Source organism: Hippoglossus stenolepis, chromosome 1 (genome assembly GCF_022539355.2).
Source record: "Hippoglossus stenolepis isolate QCI-W04-F060 chromosome 1, HSTE1.2, whole genome shotgun sequence".
Lineage (NCBI taxonomy): Eukaryota > Metazoa > Chordata > Actinopteri > Pleuronectiformes > Pleuronectidae > Hippoglossus > Hippoglossus stenolepis.
In genome coordinates this window covers 4624771-4641266 of record NC_061483.1, presented here as the reverse complement: position 1 = coordinate 4641266, position 16496 = coordinate 4624771, and the positions used below count along the sequence as shown (strand labels likewise).

The following is a 16496-nucleotide window of genomic DNA, read 5'->3' as shown; positions in this document are numbered from 1 at the left end:
AGCGTATAATAGACACGAGGGAAATACAATAAAATGTATTCCAACGATGAAAAACTACCCAAACAAAGGACACAAAGTAGAAAAGTAAAGTAGGAAATACACAGTTTGTCGTCATTAAATGAAATAATCCGTCTGAAAAGTTCCTCACCGACTGTGTCCGGTTTGTGTCCAGGTGAAATAAACTCGATGCAATCTGCCCATGTCTGAGCGTGTCTGCTCCAACAAACACCAACAGGCCCGTGTGCAGCGCACAAACCCAATTTAAACTTTGAAAGTTCAGTGTGCTTCAAAGGAAAAGCTTATTTTTTAGAAAAATCCCATTTGAAACGTCCTCCCTCCCTCCCTCACCTTCCCGAAGTCACAACTCAGGCCACTGCAGTTTCCAACTCAGACAATCCAACACACACACACACACTCACACTTTGCAGAGAGACTGTCCCGGTGTGCGATTGTTGTGCACACTAGTTTTTCATTATTCACATAACAAAAACCCTTATGAATGCACGTGATGAGAGAAAGTTTGTGCCCTTTATTCTCATTTGTACGATTTTCGGCATTTTGCTGCTTCTTATGACAGTGGGCTTTGCTTTCATGTGTGTTTTTATTCAAGCTTGTTCATTGTTTCTCTTCCTCTAGTGCAGGGGTCTTCAACTAAAATTGCAAGAGGTCCAGACATCAACCCTCCTCCCCTTCTGGTGTCCGGATAATTAGAGACATACAAATATGGGCTCTGACTAAATCAGCTTAATTAACATTTTTATTGCACAAGGTTGCTTTTGTAACAATACAAAATCAAACACAAACTGGCAAAAATACAATGCCTTTTCTGGACAAACATGAAACAAAGTGCAATAAACACGTAAACAGACATTTGCATATAGGTCTACATTCCTCTTAACCATAAAGATGTAACTTCCTCAAAGACACACATATAGAGTGCTTTAAGTTGAACTGAGCTTAACAACCACTTAAAGATTGAAGCAAAAACTTCTTAAATCATTTTCATAGTTTCATTCACATGTAGCCTATTGTCTGTCGGCCTACTTCCCTAATTCAGGGGGAGAAATTGGCTTTAGGTCTCTCTGCTAGTATTTTGAACCTCGGGAGGAATGGGGTCAGTGCCATTCTCAAACAGGTGTGTAAATGTAAAAGAATGTCATTCTTGAACGGTATTTGGTCTTAAAAATGTTAAGTGTTGAGAATGCTGATTCGCAACTGCATGTGGAGCCAAACATCGTCAAGGTGTGTACTGCCACTTTCGTGAGACCAGGGAAAACTTTCTCAGGTACAGTCTGTACCTGTACAGTGTTCTGGCAGCATTTCTAACTCCACACTGCTCTTTCAGTAATACATTTGCTTGCAGATCAACAAGCTCCATCTGTAGAGAGGCCCTATCGACCCACTTGAGGGTAATTTTAGCCTCCTGTGAAAACGTGGTCACATTTTTGACAGAAAAGGGTTCTGAATGAAAACGATCACTGATGTTTCCAATCAGTTTTTTTAATGAACTCAACGTGAGAGGAAATATCTCTCACCCTGAATTTGCTTCATTGCTGGACAATGTGTAAAGTTCTCTTGGAGAGCCACTTTGAAAATCTCCAACTTCCGCTGGAAAGACTGGACCGCTGCTACCAAATCACACACAGAGTTGTTCTTGCCCTGCAGTTTTAAGTTGAGGTCATGTAGGTGTGAGGTTATGTCAACTAAGAAGGCCATAAAATCATTTTTTCTCTCATCTTCCAAAAACTGAGCAATCTGTCTGGCCTTATGATTCTTCTGTTGTTCCAGGAACATTTTTATTTCATTTCTAATGGCCCAAACGCGTGCTGGAACTCTGCCTTTGCTCAACCATCTAACAGTGCAGTGCAGCAGCAGGTCATTTGAATTTGCGATGTTTATGTGATGACGATGCCCTGAGAAAGTTGATAAGTTTCATCACAGTATTCATAACCTCTTCATACTCTTCTGAAAGAGCAGAACAGACTGATGGATAATGCAGTGATATCATGGAGGGAGCTCCATCGGTGGGGATGGACACAACATCTTTCATACTGATACCTCTCTGTGTTAACATTTCTTTTATAAGTAAGTATATGTCTTCCCCTCTGGTGTGTGTTGTAAGTGCTGTGATGCCTAAAATGTCCTCACAGAAATCGTTCCTCTGCGTGGTAAAATCTGACATATACCAAAAGTAGAGCATTGTCACTAATATCAGTTGATTCATTAACTGCTAAAGCTATGCAAGGTGCACTCTTAATAGCAGCAGTGAGCTGTGACTGAACATCCTCTCCTAATATTTCTGCACGTCTTGTGGCTGGGGGATTTGTTGAATTTTTTCTGTCAGTTCACGTCTTTCTTTTCCATCCAGAAGTGTTTCGGACACAGCATTCATGCACTCTTTAACGATGCTCCCATCTGTAAAGGGCTTTCTATGTTGTCCCAAAATCCACTGTATTCTCAGTAGGGTTGCAAAATTCCAGGAATATTCAAAGTTGGAAACTTTCCATGGGTATTAACGGGAATATACGGGAATTAACAGGAATTAACGGGAATAAACTGGAAATTTTATGGGTAACTGTATTTACCTTGTCATATACAGACATAAATATAAACATTTTGTTTTGTCATAAGATGATTTGAGCCCTGAGGAAACTTTGGGCACTTGACTATATGCTTCTGCATCTTTGTGGCATTCTTAACATAGGTCTTTGCAAAGTATTTGCAAATGTACACAGCCTTTCCTTCTACATTGGCTGGGGTGAAATGTCTCCACACATGAGATAGTGCACGTGGCATTGTTCTGTAGAATAAGATGAGAAAAAGAAAAAAGCTTGTAAAAAACACTAATGCAATGCCAGAGATACAAATAGTTAGCTAAACAATTGGAATCGTCTTTAAAAATATTTTACAATTGATGGACAAAATTTCAAAATTCCAGAGCTTAACTTCCCATGGAAACTTTTCCGCCCCTTTGCAACCCTAATTCTCAGCGAACACTCGTATGTCCGCTATTGTGCAGAGAGGGAATGAGAGAGGACCCGCGTAGATCGCTCATACTGGGCTTTGAGCTCATTTATTTTCCGCGTCCTTAGCTTGGACTGCTGTCTCGATGGGACGCTGGAGACCGTGGCTGCAGCATTACTTCAGGTTCCTGTCGTCATGATGAAAGTAGTGAATAGTGGGAGAAAGAAGAAAAAGATCAAATGTTTTAAGGTTAATTAAAAATACCTTTTAAGGTTTCTGTTCTGTAAATGTTTGTATAATGTGTAATTAAACACACACTTATCTTCACACCTGATATCATCATGCAGAACAGGTGTTTACCGCATTTGCATAAAACCAAACTGGCCTAAAAACGCAGGGTTGTATTGTTTCCAGGATTCACCGACGCTGCCACACAACATGAAAGCAGGTGTGAGGCAGCCGCTGACATGTCTGGAGAGACGTAAATAGAAACTCATGAAATATGGATGGTGTTGACTGCAGACGAGGAACATGCAACACCGGGTGCCATTAATTTGTTCTTACGAAATGATCAATCTTAATAATGATGGCTGACGATAAACTGCCCCCGCGTTGATGTCGGTGTCTGTCAATGCCAGTCACACAAAAAAAAGGCACGACAGAAACGCTTTAAGTGCTTTTACTTTGTGCACAGGAAGTGTTATTCAACAGATTCAAACACTGAAACTGTGGTGATGGATAATCTTCGCTGTATATTTCGTTGTGAGCCACGTTCTAACCTGATAACATGAGCCCTCAGCACTCTGGCAGCCTGTGTGGCCCCGGTGTGATATCAGTATCAGCATCAGCAACACAAAAATCCATATTGGTCGGCAGAAGCAAGTTTCTCCTCAGGAATCAGGAGTTAATATCCCAAACTCTGACTCTGGTACGTGAACGAACCCAGCGAGGCCTAACACCTGGAAGCCCCTGAGCGTTCTCTTTGGCGTACAGGCGTTCCGTTCAGAACGTTAGCGAAGAGCCGAGGGCTGCGAGTCTGCAGGAGGGCTGGTATCAGCAACAGTGGAGTCGGGTAAACAGGCTTGTACGGGTGTGTAGTACCAAACAGTCTCTGCAGCGAGCAAAGGCAGCTACGGCAAGTCCAGAGGGGAAAACATGTCAGTCACCACCTGCACTGCTTAGAGCAAACTGAACTCTGCCACCCAGTCCCAGTGAGTTTCTAACAGCGTCTCAGACTTTGATTAATCCGTTCATGTCTGATAGGGGGGAAGAAGGTGAAACTTATTTTGTCAGTGTCGGACGTCAGAGAAGAAGAATATTGCTCTTTCCTGGAGGCCGAATATACCAAGTTCAACTCAGTTCATTTCAAACTTACAAAAACAACCCAACAAAAAAGATGTGTTGATTTTAGGTCAGCACTACAAGGACGAGACTGAGGGATGAATAACGTGACATGACTTTGCTTTAATTATTTTTTGCTGTTTGCAATAACTAACCAACAAATATAAAAGATGAAGAAGAGGAGAAGAAGAGCTGATTAATAGTCAAGGATCCCAAACAAGAATAAATAAACTAGAATCAAACTCAGTCAAGCACAAAACAAAAAATATGTCAACGTGAAAGGCTACAGGGAAATAAAAATGTGAATTGTTCACACTCATGAATATCAGCCTAAAGAAATTCTCGATTTTTTGTTTAAATCCCTATCTTTCCTCCAGGCGGAAAAAACTACTCAGTGTAATACTTTGTGTATAATCCTGCTGACAAATAAACCAACTAGTATCTTAGTAGAGTAACGTTGTAGTAACTGAGTAGAGCGCATACCTCCAATTAAGCCCAATTCCTAAAAACCCAATTAACAAAATCCAGATTTCTCAAACGTCCCGTAAACATTCCTGATTTATTTAATCTCGATCCATTAAAAAGTTAATTGTAATGTTAAAGAAAGTGAAAAAACTAAAATCCTGGATCCGCCCTTTGATCCAGATCCACACAAAAACATAGGAAACTTGGTTGAGTCGTTTTTGCATAAGACGTAAGTAAGTAAATTAAAGTTTAATTTAATATATTTCCTTCATACGCACTGATGCACCCGCCGCGCTGCTCGAATCACAGCCCAGTTTGTGGCTCTGCTTGTTTCGTTAACATGTGCAATCAAAAGATAATTGCGATCCATGGTGCGAATAAATCAAATCCACCACCAATTCCCTTATTTCCCTCCTTGAGTATTATTGTCCATCCTTGGCACAGCACTAAATGCATGCAGTATATATTACCACAACATGGAAGCAGCAGTGTAATAAGAAGAACACGTGTGTTTGAGCTAAATTACACAGAGGGATTGTAACGCATTGAGGTTCATACATCTTAAATATATATATATATATTGTTGACACACTATATTAGGAATAGGTGCCATAATTCACACTTGCAAATGAAACAGAAAGAACAAAATCATTCTGCTGCTCATCTCATTAACACCTTCACGGACACACGCACTTCCCAGAATCCTCTCTGGGTTCGTCAGGCTTCTGGGGGCCGTCCTGGGAACGTACTGTCTTTCTAATGTGTGACTGTGGGTTTGTATACATTTCGTAACAGCCACATCTAAACATCTCGCAGTTGCACAAACTCCTTGTTAAATTGGATCGTCACGTTTCCGTCACACCGACGAAGCTGTACGTGCCCCGGTTCTGAATTTTCGATTCATCCCTCACTGTTTCTCTCGTGGTCACAGATCCACATGAGTCCATGAGAGACTCCTGGAAATCACCGGCACTGAATCCAATAACAATTCCAGCATCAGAAGATAATCGATACGAGCAGGAATGAGAGGACTGAAGGAACCTCAACACTCGGTGAAGTCTGAAAACAAACTGAACAGAATATGGATCTGACACAGATTCACCATGAACTCTCATCTCTTCGCTCGTTATTGACGTGTGCCTCAAAGCTTTGATATCTTAAATTGTCAATGCTGACGGTTCACTTCTTCACGGCCCCCTCATCTCGAAGTGTGGGTTTGTAAAAGGGAGATAATGTGTTTGTTTGAGCGTGTGGTGTTGTATGGACACACTCAGCAGGCGCTATAGGGTGAGAGAAACAACACGGCAGGTAGAAATCCAACCATTACAGCTTCGGGGTATTGGTTTTAGGGGTCTCGCAGGTAGTGAGCAGGGGGGAGAAAAGATGACTGACCAAAAAAAAACGAGGCTGGATGGAGGGAGCAGGCGATGATTTCGATGGTGGAGTGAGCTTCTGGAGGCGCCTGTGAAAATCAGTGGCCCCCTGGGAGACCAGCTGAGCTCAATTACCAGGAGAATACAGTTGCAAAGGGAAGCCGAGAGGATACAGCATCGATCTGTCACACGCTGACAGCGGGGGAGAGAGCGCAGGCGAAGAGGGGGGGGGTGACAGTCGAGGAACGGAGCGAGAAGAGATGGAATTGGAAAAGGGAGCGAGTCGCAGTAAATAGTGAAGTAGAAGAAGGTGAGAAAAAGAAATTCTGCTGTTTTAAAGGTGGATTATACGACATCTCTGCAAATCCTGGATTCATAGTCAAAGACAGGTTTGTATTTATCCCTGAAATACCATGAAAAATACAAATTCAGTCTTTATGGTCATTGCAAGAAAAATGTATACATATAATAGAAGAGGAAATAATTCAAACTAGGGCTACGTTGTAGCACAGCCATTTTGAAGCCTGTTGCGGTTAGTGGAGAGAGCGATCAATGACCAAGCACACGTCTCCGCGTTGCATGCATTTTGCGCACTGCGGCAAGGACAAAGTACTTCCTGTTTCATGGCGAATCAGTAGGTGGCGCTATGACACTGAGGAAATATTGACACATAGAGCTGTTCAGGCTTGGTCTCTGATCATGAGACAGAAGTTTGGCGGTGATAGGACAATGCACACTGGAGTTATGACAACATCGTCTCCTTTGGCGAAGGATGAACCTTCACCGCACCTCAATGTTTACACGGTGTGAGGAAATGTCACGATTCTGACCATGATCCAATGACTTGACTGAGCTCTTTTGAGCTGTATATTGTAAAGCAGCCAGGAGCAGTTCATCAAAGTATAAAACATGTCACTTCTTGTAGCCAGCAGGTGGCGCTGTGATTTTAAGTCATGATTTCTGTGTAGATGTCATCAGGCCGGGACACTTGTCTTACATGTCTAGTTTGGACTCGATTGGATCAAATATGTCCGAGATACAGAACCTCATGTTTTGATGGCGTGTAATCAAACTTTGATGCCACGCCACGGTCACACCGTGTGATAAAATCAAATATACCGAGGTAATTTATATCTCCATCTTGTTGAGATGACATTCCCAGAAGTTGAAGTTGATCTGATGAAAGCCCAAGGACAAGTTCATCAGAGTAAAAATGTGGAAAATGGCCAATATGGCCACTAAAGTCAAAATGGCGGGCTTCCTGTTGCTTTTTTCCAATTGCACCTCCGACCTTTTTTGTTTGTCTGGTCATGATACACCTGGGCTACGATTTTTGTGAAGATCGGTGAAAGCTAACTGAGGGGCTTTTCCTTAGATGGCGCTGTTGAGCCATTTTGCCACACCCATTTCAAATTACTCCAGAATACAACAACTTTTTGGGGTTTTGAATTCCCTGCAAACTTTGGTCATGATTTCAGCATGTCTAGGCCCTGAAAAAGCCCCAAAAGGGAAATACAAGTCCTTCGAAATACAATAGGGCCTCCCACCGTAGCTCCAATGAGCTGTTCAACGTGTTTTAAATGTCACTGTGGCGTATTCTGTCTTGTCTACAAACAACAACCCTCCTGTATTTCACGCCTTTCGGGTTCATTAGGGTTTAAGATGCAGGTAATGCTGACAGCGGAACTGTCTGGATAGAATATCAATATTAGATCAACACCACAGAAGCATCAGGCTTCTCTCCACTTTACCTCAAGTCCGTTCTCAGAAGTTTCCCATCTCGGGCTTCATCAACTCAGATTTCAGTTGGTCTTGTCAGAGTTAGTTAAAGCTGCTTTGCTCAACAGGCCCCTGGGAGTGGCTGGCAAGCAAGACAGTGGTAGTAGAGAGATGCACATCAACTTAACTTAAGACTCACAGAAGAGAACACAAATTTACCTGAATGCTGTTCCCGCAATTTACTCATTTAGATCATTTTATTCCTCATTGCTACTCAGCCTGTGGTAAACAGTGTGATAATATCCTCCGTGGCCCTAATGTCTGAGACAATGCTGATATTTGAGATCTTAACTCAGAGTCGTCTTAGCACTGCAGTGAAATGTGGTCGAGCCACTTCAGATCATTCATTCTCAAACATCCTGGACAAGTCACTGTCCATCACAGTCCTCGCATAACCAGACACACAACTTTCCACACTCACAGCTACAGAAAATGTGGAGTTTCCAGTTTCCCTGGTTCTTTGAACTGTTGGAGAAACACTGAGAAACAGAGATTTATTGTCGTCAGGCTCAAACCCTGCACTTTCTTACTGGGAGATGACAGTGCCAACCACTTTACCACCTGCTGTCCCTGAATTGATTTATTTTATTGTTTGAATGTATCATGAGGTACACATACAGTGGAGTCTTGAGTTTTCTGACTTGTGTGATGGGATAGAAACAAAACAGTGTGTACATTATCAGCATTAGTCACTATGGCTATGCTAATAACAAAGACTTTACTAAGAGAAACCAACACCTACAGTCACAGGCATCATCAGGTAGAACAAGGGGGGAAAAACCATAGTCATTTGATTGAAAAGAAAAAGTGATTTTTTACCTTATTCTAATGAGGAGAACCTGTTCATTAGAATAGCTAACTGCAGTATTTCTGCTGTGTTGAACAGGACCTGCAGGACCTCGGAAGAGACCCTCCAGCAAACTGCTCTGCTGGACCAATTGGGGATGACTGTGAGTACACACACAAACACACACACACACACACACACACTCTATATTCCTGGTAAAACAACCCCCTCAGGCTCGCACCACCCCCTTTGTATTATTTGACATAGCATACCTGTGTTCTAGAAAAAAAGTGCAACATTCCTCCCTTGAAAGTGGAACCTTCCTACTCCACGTTCTATGGGTTGTTTGATGGTCAATATTGGATAATAGCACACAATTGCGACACTGAAACGCACTTTGCATAAAACCAACAAATAAGGCCATTGTAGCAGTGTGCTTTATCCCATGCTTTGTATGTATGCATGCATTGTGGGTGGCTGTGGCTCCACTAGACAGAAAATTGGTAGTTGAAAAGAACAACTTTATTTTGGTACATCATGAAGAAGTAGAGCCGCTTCGTCCATCTTTATAAACAGTCATTGTTTATAGTGGATTCATTATGAGTGATGAACATTGTGTCTGTGACATGTACAGCTTACATTCTTCTGTGTTTCTCTGTTTCTCCCTTAATTGCTTCCAGTGTTTCATTGGCAGTCGACCATTATGGGTCCAGTGAGTATCATTTAAGTCTTTCAGTCCTCTCATATAGAATCTTGTGCGGCATTTATTACCTATATGGACATAGATTGTTTACCATTCTTTTAAGTAGCCTACACTAAACTCCATTACCTCCAGTAATTATTTAAATTTACATAATTCAATGTCTTAATGTTTCTGAAGTTAAAGCACAGAATAAGTAAACAGTTATTGATTTTAACTTCATTGAATGGTCTTGTAGAACCACGTAATCGAAGTGTTTGTCTCATTCAGCTGATGAGCACACTTCTTGTTTTTTCCTGAAGTGGAAATCAAACATTGTTCAGAAAGTTGGTTCCAACACTGTTACAGAAGTTGCACCGTCAGGTTGATTTACTTTCACCTTGTGTCCAGTTCACACCAAAGCAGCTGTATGAGGTTAAATGGATAGTTCACCGAAAGATGGAAATTCACTCATTATCTCCCCACCACTATGCCTATGGAGGGCTGGGTGAAGTGTTTGAGTCCACAAAACACTTTAGGAGTCTCAGGGGTAAACAGTGTTTCTGCCAAAGAGACGTAATAAAACAACAGAAAAAACACACAACATGCCTTTATACTGCTTGTGTGGTGTCATCCAAGTGTCCGCAAGCCCAGACATATTCGACTCGAAACAAAGTCATTTACACTGTTGTTTAAGCCTAAATATCCTAAAGGATATTTAGGGCCAAAATATGGTTTATATGACGCCGAAGAGTCGAATATGAAACTTTAACTGGAATTGATCATAGTAACCTGTGAAGCACAGCTATCCTGCCACGGAGTAGAAACATTCAGGTTCAAACTTGTAACAAGCCACATATTGATCAGTCAAGTTGAAGAATGAAGTCATTGTCCCTACACAAACATATCATGGTCTAAAATACACTTTACAGCAAAGTAACAAGTAATAACAATCCAACAGGTCAATTTGAACAAACCAGGAGAATCGGGTTTCTGTAAATGATACAATTTATAGCAGAAGAAATGTGTCACGTTAATTTATTTTCAAATATTTTAACAGTAGTTAACCAAACAGTTACCAATAACGGTTTCCAGTTATATATAAAGTGAAAAATGACAACGGAGATCCCACCACATTAACTGCTGGGATTTCATAAATGTTTTTTTACTAACGGTACACATGGTCTGAACAACAAAAATTATATTATAATAACAATATAAAAGTAAATAAAGTTATGTCTTTATCAGGTTCTGATGCAGATTTATTTGAATTAATTACTACTGATCTGTCAACATTGTGTTTGAACCTGATTTAGTGGGAAATGTTTTGCTGACAGAAATGTTCTCATGTCTTTACACCAGGCTGATTCTCCATTCCAAGGAGGAGTTTTCTTTCTCACAATCCACTTCCCCACCGACTACCCAGTCAAGCCACCACTTGTAAGAAGTGCTGTGGTTACTCCAAGCTTTGTCCGGTCATACTGTGAAATGTAACGATGTAAATTATCTAAGAGATTATAACCTACAAATTGTATGTTCCATGACTGTCCAACTCATTCTAGCTGTGTGATGAAATTATACTAGCTTGATAATGAATAGCTACAGCCTGTTGTGTACAGGCTCTATGATAGGAGGTAGCTGGGATCAACAGCAACTACTCGCTGTTCCAAAACACAGGAAGCCAAGAAAAAGTGTTTGGTGGCTTTCCTCTGGAATCCATTATTTAAACTTACTGTGTTTAAATCCTTATATCTTCTGTAAAGTTCTTCCTGTATTGATAAAAGCTAAAAACTGTCACTTTGATCCTTAATGTAGTATATATTATTTTATGTGAAACTAATTGTTGTGGCTCAGAACCTAATGAACATTAGTACACTAGTACCATCTGAATAAATATGTTTTTTTTTACAGGTATCATTTACAACAAAGATTTATCACCCAAATATTAACAGCAATGGCAGTATTTGTTTGGACATTCTCCGTTCAGAATGGTCTCCAGCACTAACAATTTCTGGAGGTAATTATAGTCTTCTCTCTTTATATTTTATTCTGGATGCCTTTTATATTTGAAGTTAAACATTTTAAATTGCCTTGTTGTTGAAATTAGCCATGTTCACACTACACGACTGCACCATTGGTGTCATGTGATTCCGGTTCTGGCAGTTACTGTGAGTTCATATTACACGACTGACGGGGGGTGACAGGGGATCTTGCACTACACCATCTTTCAACAGGATAAACCCTGACTGGTATGTCTGGTCTCCAAACTACATTTGATCAGGAAGAGACACACTGAGTTTGACTGATCCTCTCAAAATGCGTCCATGGAAATCACAGTTGTATGGAAAAATCTAATAATGATAATTATTCTCAACTCTACATTTAACTTTGTAATAATTGTATTTATTTATTAGGGAAAATAGCTTAATATTTACTAATTGCTTTGATAATATACACTTAAATGTTTTACTTTGTGTGGCTCATACTTAAACCAGGCCTACTACTAAATTTCAAACCAAACCACTACCTCTATATACCACCTTCACCCCATCCTGAGCTCCGATTGGCTGTAATTGTTGCCAATTTTTCTTGATATTTATCTGCTAGAAATCAAGACAGAGGAAGCGGATTTGTCAGCAAGCCTTTAAATCGCATCTTTGAAGAGTTCACAGATAGCGAACGCTGATTTGTCCCTGATCTGAGTGTTTTTTTTGTTGAGTTCCAAAATTTGTTGACAAGTGGAAACATTGGGCTGAAAATCGTGTAGTGTGAACAAGACATTTCCTTGCATAAATATTCTTCATCTTAATGTTATTTTGTGTCTATTCATTTCAGTTTTATTGTCCATATGTGCATTGTTGCGGGATCCAAACCCAGACGATCCCTTAGTTCCAGACATAGCTCGAATCTACAAGACCGACAACAAAAAGTGAGTGTACACACAGGCTCGGGTGAGACTTCTTTTTTCTGCTTATATCATCAGTGCTGTCGTGAGGTGACCACGTTCTTTTCTCTCCTCAGATTCAACGAAATGGCAAAAGAATGGACCCGCAAGTATGCCATGTAAAGAAAATAATAACATCCAAGAGAAGAGGAAGAACATGCTGAATTTTTTTGCATCTTGTTACAGATGAAGCTGAGTGAAAGAATGTACTGTTGCAATTCCTCTAAAAATGGAAGCAATTACAAGTCATTTAATATGGTGTTCTTCATCTTGTATTATTATTATTATGGGTATTATTATTATTAAAATCATCGGGAACTATCTAACAGTTTAATTATTTTCAATTAGAGTCATCACAAAATAAATCTTACAAACTGTACTCTTTTTTTTTTTTCTTTCCCTGGGAGAAGCTGTGACATTAGCTTTTTGTTGGATTTACACAGGTACATAGATCAGATTTTGAACCCAGTCAAACGTGTTCCTAAGGGTTGAACATGCTCTTCTGTTCATATCCATCTGTGCTATAGAAAGGGTAAAAAAATCCTGTTTCTGTTCTTGTGTAAACAGTCTGTCACTTGTATCTGACGCCCCTGTGGCACCTTTTGTACTGATTAAAGGATGGGACTGTTTGTTATGACTATGGTCTGTACATTTTTATCACAGTGCATTTTGGATCTTTATGTGATCTTGTTGTATTGACGTGGTCGGATTTATTGATGATATTTTTTGGTGTAACTTGTTTGTAATTACCACCTAGATGATGTAGCAAGCATTAATTTGGCACAAAAGTTTAGTCATAAATACCTATAGGAAAACGGATAGTAAATATTAAGTATCACTAAAAGAAACAAAGAACCTTGAAACTAGTTTTTTCTTTGTGGTGGGGCATTCATAAGAAGAATAAAAGCAAACTTAAAATGTCTTCAAACTGGATTTGGACAAGATCAATCAATCAAATTTTATTTGGACAGGCCATATTCAAAAATCTCAATTTGTCTCACAGGGCTTAACAAGGTGCGATACCCAAAAAAACATAGAGACCTCAGAGAGAGCCACATGAGAGGGATCCCTCTCCCAGGACGGACAGAAGTGCAGTAGATGCAGCGTGTAACTGAGAACATCAAATAATAGAGATAAGAGAGAGAGACTAGGAACAGCATCAGGTTTCAGCTCTGACTAGTTGTGATAAGTGATAATTATGGATGCCCCAAACTACCCCGAAAATCAAGACCAGCCAGGTGAGATGACAGCTCACCAAAACCAGGATGAATAAGACTAGAGGTCCGGACAACATGGACCCCAAGGTCTTCAAGGTGTGTGTGGAGCATCTATACAACCTCTCGCTGAGGCTGCCCAAGATCTGGAAGACATCCTGCATCGTCCCTGTGCCCAAGAAGGAGCGTCCCAGTGCTGCAAACGACTTCGAACCTGTGTTTTTAATGTCACATGTCATGAAAACCTTTAAGAGGATCGGCCCACAGCACCTCGGGCCCAAAGAATGGTCAAATTGCACATGAACACAACTCTGATCCCATCTCTATATTGCCTTTTTTTTTTTTAAATAGCCTTGTGTATATATAGAATTATCCCTACTTTTGTATATATTTCTATATTTACTCATATTTTTAGTCTTACTATATTTTCCACTTGAGCTGTTACTTTCTTTATTATCATCGACCTCCAGAGCCGGAGAGCCCCTGTTCTCCACCATTTTAGACCTACGCATGCACGAGTTCCAAACCCACTAAGAGAGGTAAACTGAACATCTAGTATTCATTCTAACATCATCAAGGCAGAATATTAATTCCAGCACTCTATGATAGACAAATAAATATACTGGTGGCATAGTGAACAGCTTTAAGTAGCACTCTATGTCTCCAGTCAGATTTCCATGGCTGTGCCCAAATGAAGGTCAACAAAAGCTCTTCAAGTTTATGTTTCCTTGAAAAAACTCACAAAATCTGTATAAAGTCTGTATAGATATAGATATAGATATCAGTGTCTGTATATTTGTATTTGCATGTGTGCAGGCATACAGCTGTTTTTGATGAATGTTTATTACGTAGGGTTATGGCTGAGTTAACTTAATAAATGTTTATATTGATGAAAAAATCTAACATTTTATAGAAGAGAAGAAAATTTGATATATATATATATATATATATATGTTGTTTTAATAATGTTGGCAGCTTTGATAGAGTTTGACATATGCATACCTGGAAAACCATGAGAACCAAACTGGTGGTGCATGCACAGGCCTAAACTGTGGTTCCATGACTCTTGCATGTGCACATCTGGAACGGTTCTGCAGGAGGATGTTTCTCACTTTCTTCTGCTGCTGTGTCATTTGTGAATTTCCTCTACGGAGGATAAATAAAGGTACATCTTGTCTTATCTTATCCTAAATACATCAACATATGCAAGAAATTCATTTTTTTATCGTTTTATTTGGTGCGATACTATCATTGTGAGGACATTATTATTTTTCATGATGTTTTGGAATCAAATTGTAAATCCCTCCATTAACCTTGACAGTCCTCACAGCAGGTGAAGAAGGTAAAGTCAGCACAGTTGCTGGGGGATGTTGGCGCCGCTGACTTCTTCCACCTCCTTCTTCCGCCTCCTTCTCAACCCCACAAAGCGGCGGACTCTCTTCCAGAATGAAGCCTTCTTTGGTTTCTCTGTCTTCTCAGGCAGCCCCGTCTCCTTGGGTTTGGGATCAGGGAGAACATTGGAGAGAGACTCGTCCTCAGTGAGCTCAGTGCTGGAAACATCAGATATATATCTTTGGAAGTCCTCATCATAAGTAGCGCTGAGCTTCTCCAGTTTTTCTAGGAGAACATTCTTCTTCTTCTCATCCTCCTGAAGCTCGGTGTTGAACTTCTCCTGATTGGTTACCTGACTTTGGTAGTATTCCGAAAAGGAAGCTATGAAGTTCTCCATCTCTTCTTGGAGATCGTTCTTCTTCTCCTTCTCCTCCTGAAGCTCGGTGTTGAACTTCTCTTGGTTGGTTGCATGACTTTGGCAGACTTCAGTGTTAACCCCCTGACTCTCACCACAGACCTCAGTATAGAACTGAGTTTTCAGCTCCTCCATCTCTTGCTGCAAAATGGTTTCCTGCTCAGAAGCGTTTTGCTGCATGAGTCTCATTTCTTCCGTCTGCCGACGGAGAGAGTCCTGCTCATCCCTCAGGTGTTTCACCAGGAGCTCATCCTGTAACACTCTCTCGTCTTGGAACCTTATTTGTATCTCAAGCTCATTCTGGTAGTGGTCAACCTTCTGCCTGGCAGCGAGAACATCAGCTTTATAGCTTTCGCTCATGTAATGGTACAAAGCTCTGAGCTTCTCCAGCTCTTCTTGGAGATCCTTCTTCTTCTTCTTCTCCTCCTGAAGCTCGGTGTTGAACTTCTCCTGATTGGTTTCTTGACTTTGGTAGTATTCTGAAAAGGAAGCTATGAAGTTGTCCATCTCTTCTTGGAGATCGTTCTTCTTCTCCTTCTCCTCCTGAAGCTCGGTGTTGAACTTCTCCTGATTGGTTTCTTGACTTTGGTATAATTCCTCAAAGGAAGCTATGAAGTTCTCCATCTCTTCTTGGAGAAGCTTGTTTTTATCCTTCTCCAGCTGAACCTCATTGTTAAACTTCTCCTGGTTGATGATGTGTGCCACCTTCAGCTCCTCGTAATCTTTCTGAAGGTCTTTTTTCTTCTTCCTCTTGATGGTGTTGTTTACCTGAGAGGCGATCTTTGTGGCGCTGAGGGCTTCTGCATTGCTGTACTTTTGTAACATCTCCAGCTCTTGCTTTGTTTCCTTTCCTCTGTTAATGAACATTTCTTTTAGCTTTTTCTGTCGAACCAGCTCTTGTTTGTGCTCCTCCAACTCTTGGCCCAGTTGGATCCTCCAGTGGTACTCTGTACTACGGTAGGCCCTCTCCTTCGCCAGCAGGTCTAGGAGGTAGCTTATTTGTTGAGACATACAAATAGAGTTCTGCTGAATCGAACCTGGGGTTTGACTAGTCTCCACGTTTGGGTGACAAAAACCTTCCATCACTGGTTTAATCTATTCAGTTTGAAATAGAAAGTTACAATTATTCTGAACAGATTTCTGCGTCAGTAGAAGTTTTCCCTCTCTCACAGTGGGGTGTCACTTTCTGAAATCAATGTCGCA

The 16496-nt window shown here is 40.6% G+C and overlaps 1 protein-coding gene across 1 annotated transcript; it reads left to right on the top strand.

Moving 5' to 3' along the window:
• Positions 1-8616: 8616 nt before the first annotated feature.
• Positions 8617-12961, top strand: LOC118108874 (ubiquitin-conjugating enzyme E2-17 kDa). Its single transcript, XM_035155761.2, has 7 exons — positions 8617-8682; positions 8788-8872; positions 9390-9421; positions 10751-10828; positions 11300-11405; positions 12224-12317; positions 12410-12961. Exons 1-7 carry the CDS (start codon positions 8617-8619, stop codon positions 12453-12455), a joined length of 507 nt encoding a protein of 168 aa, XP_035011652.2. The 3' UTR covers positions 12456-12961.
• Positions 12962-16496: the final 3535 nt, after the last annotated feature.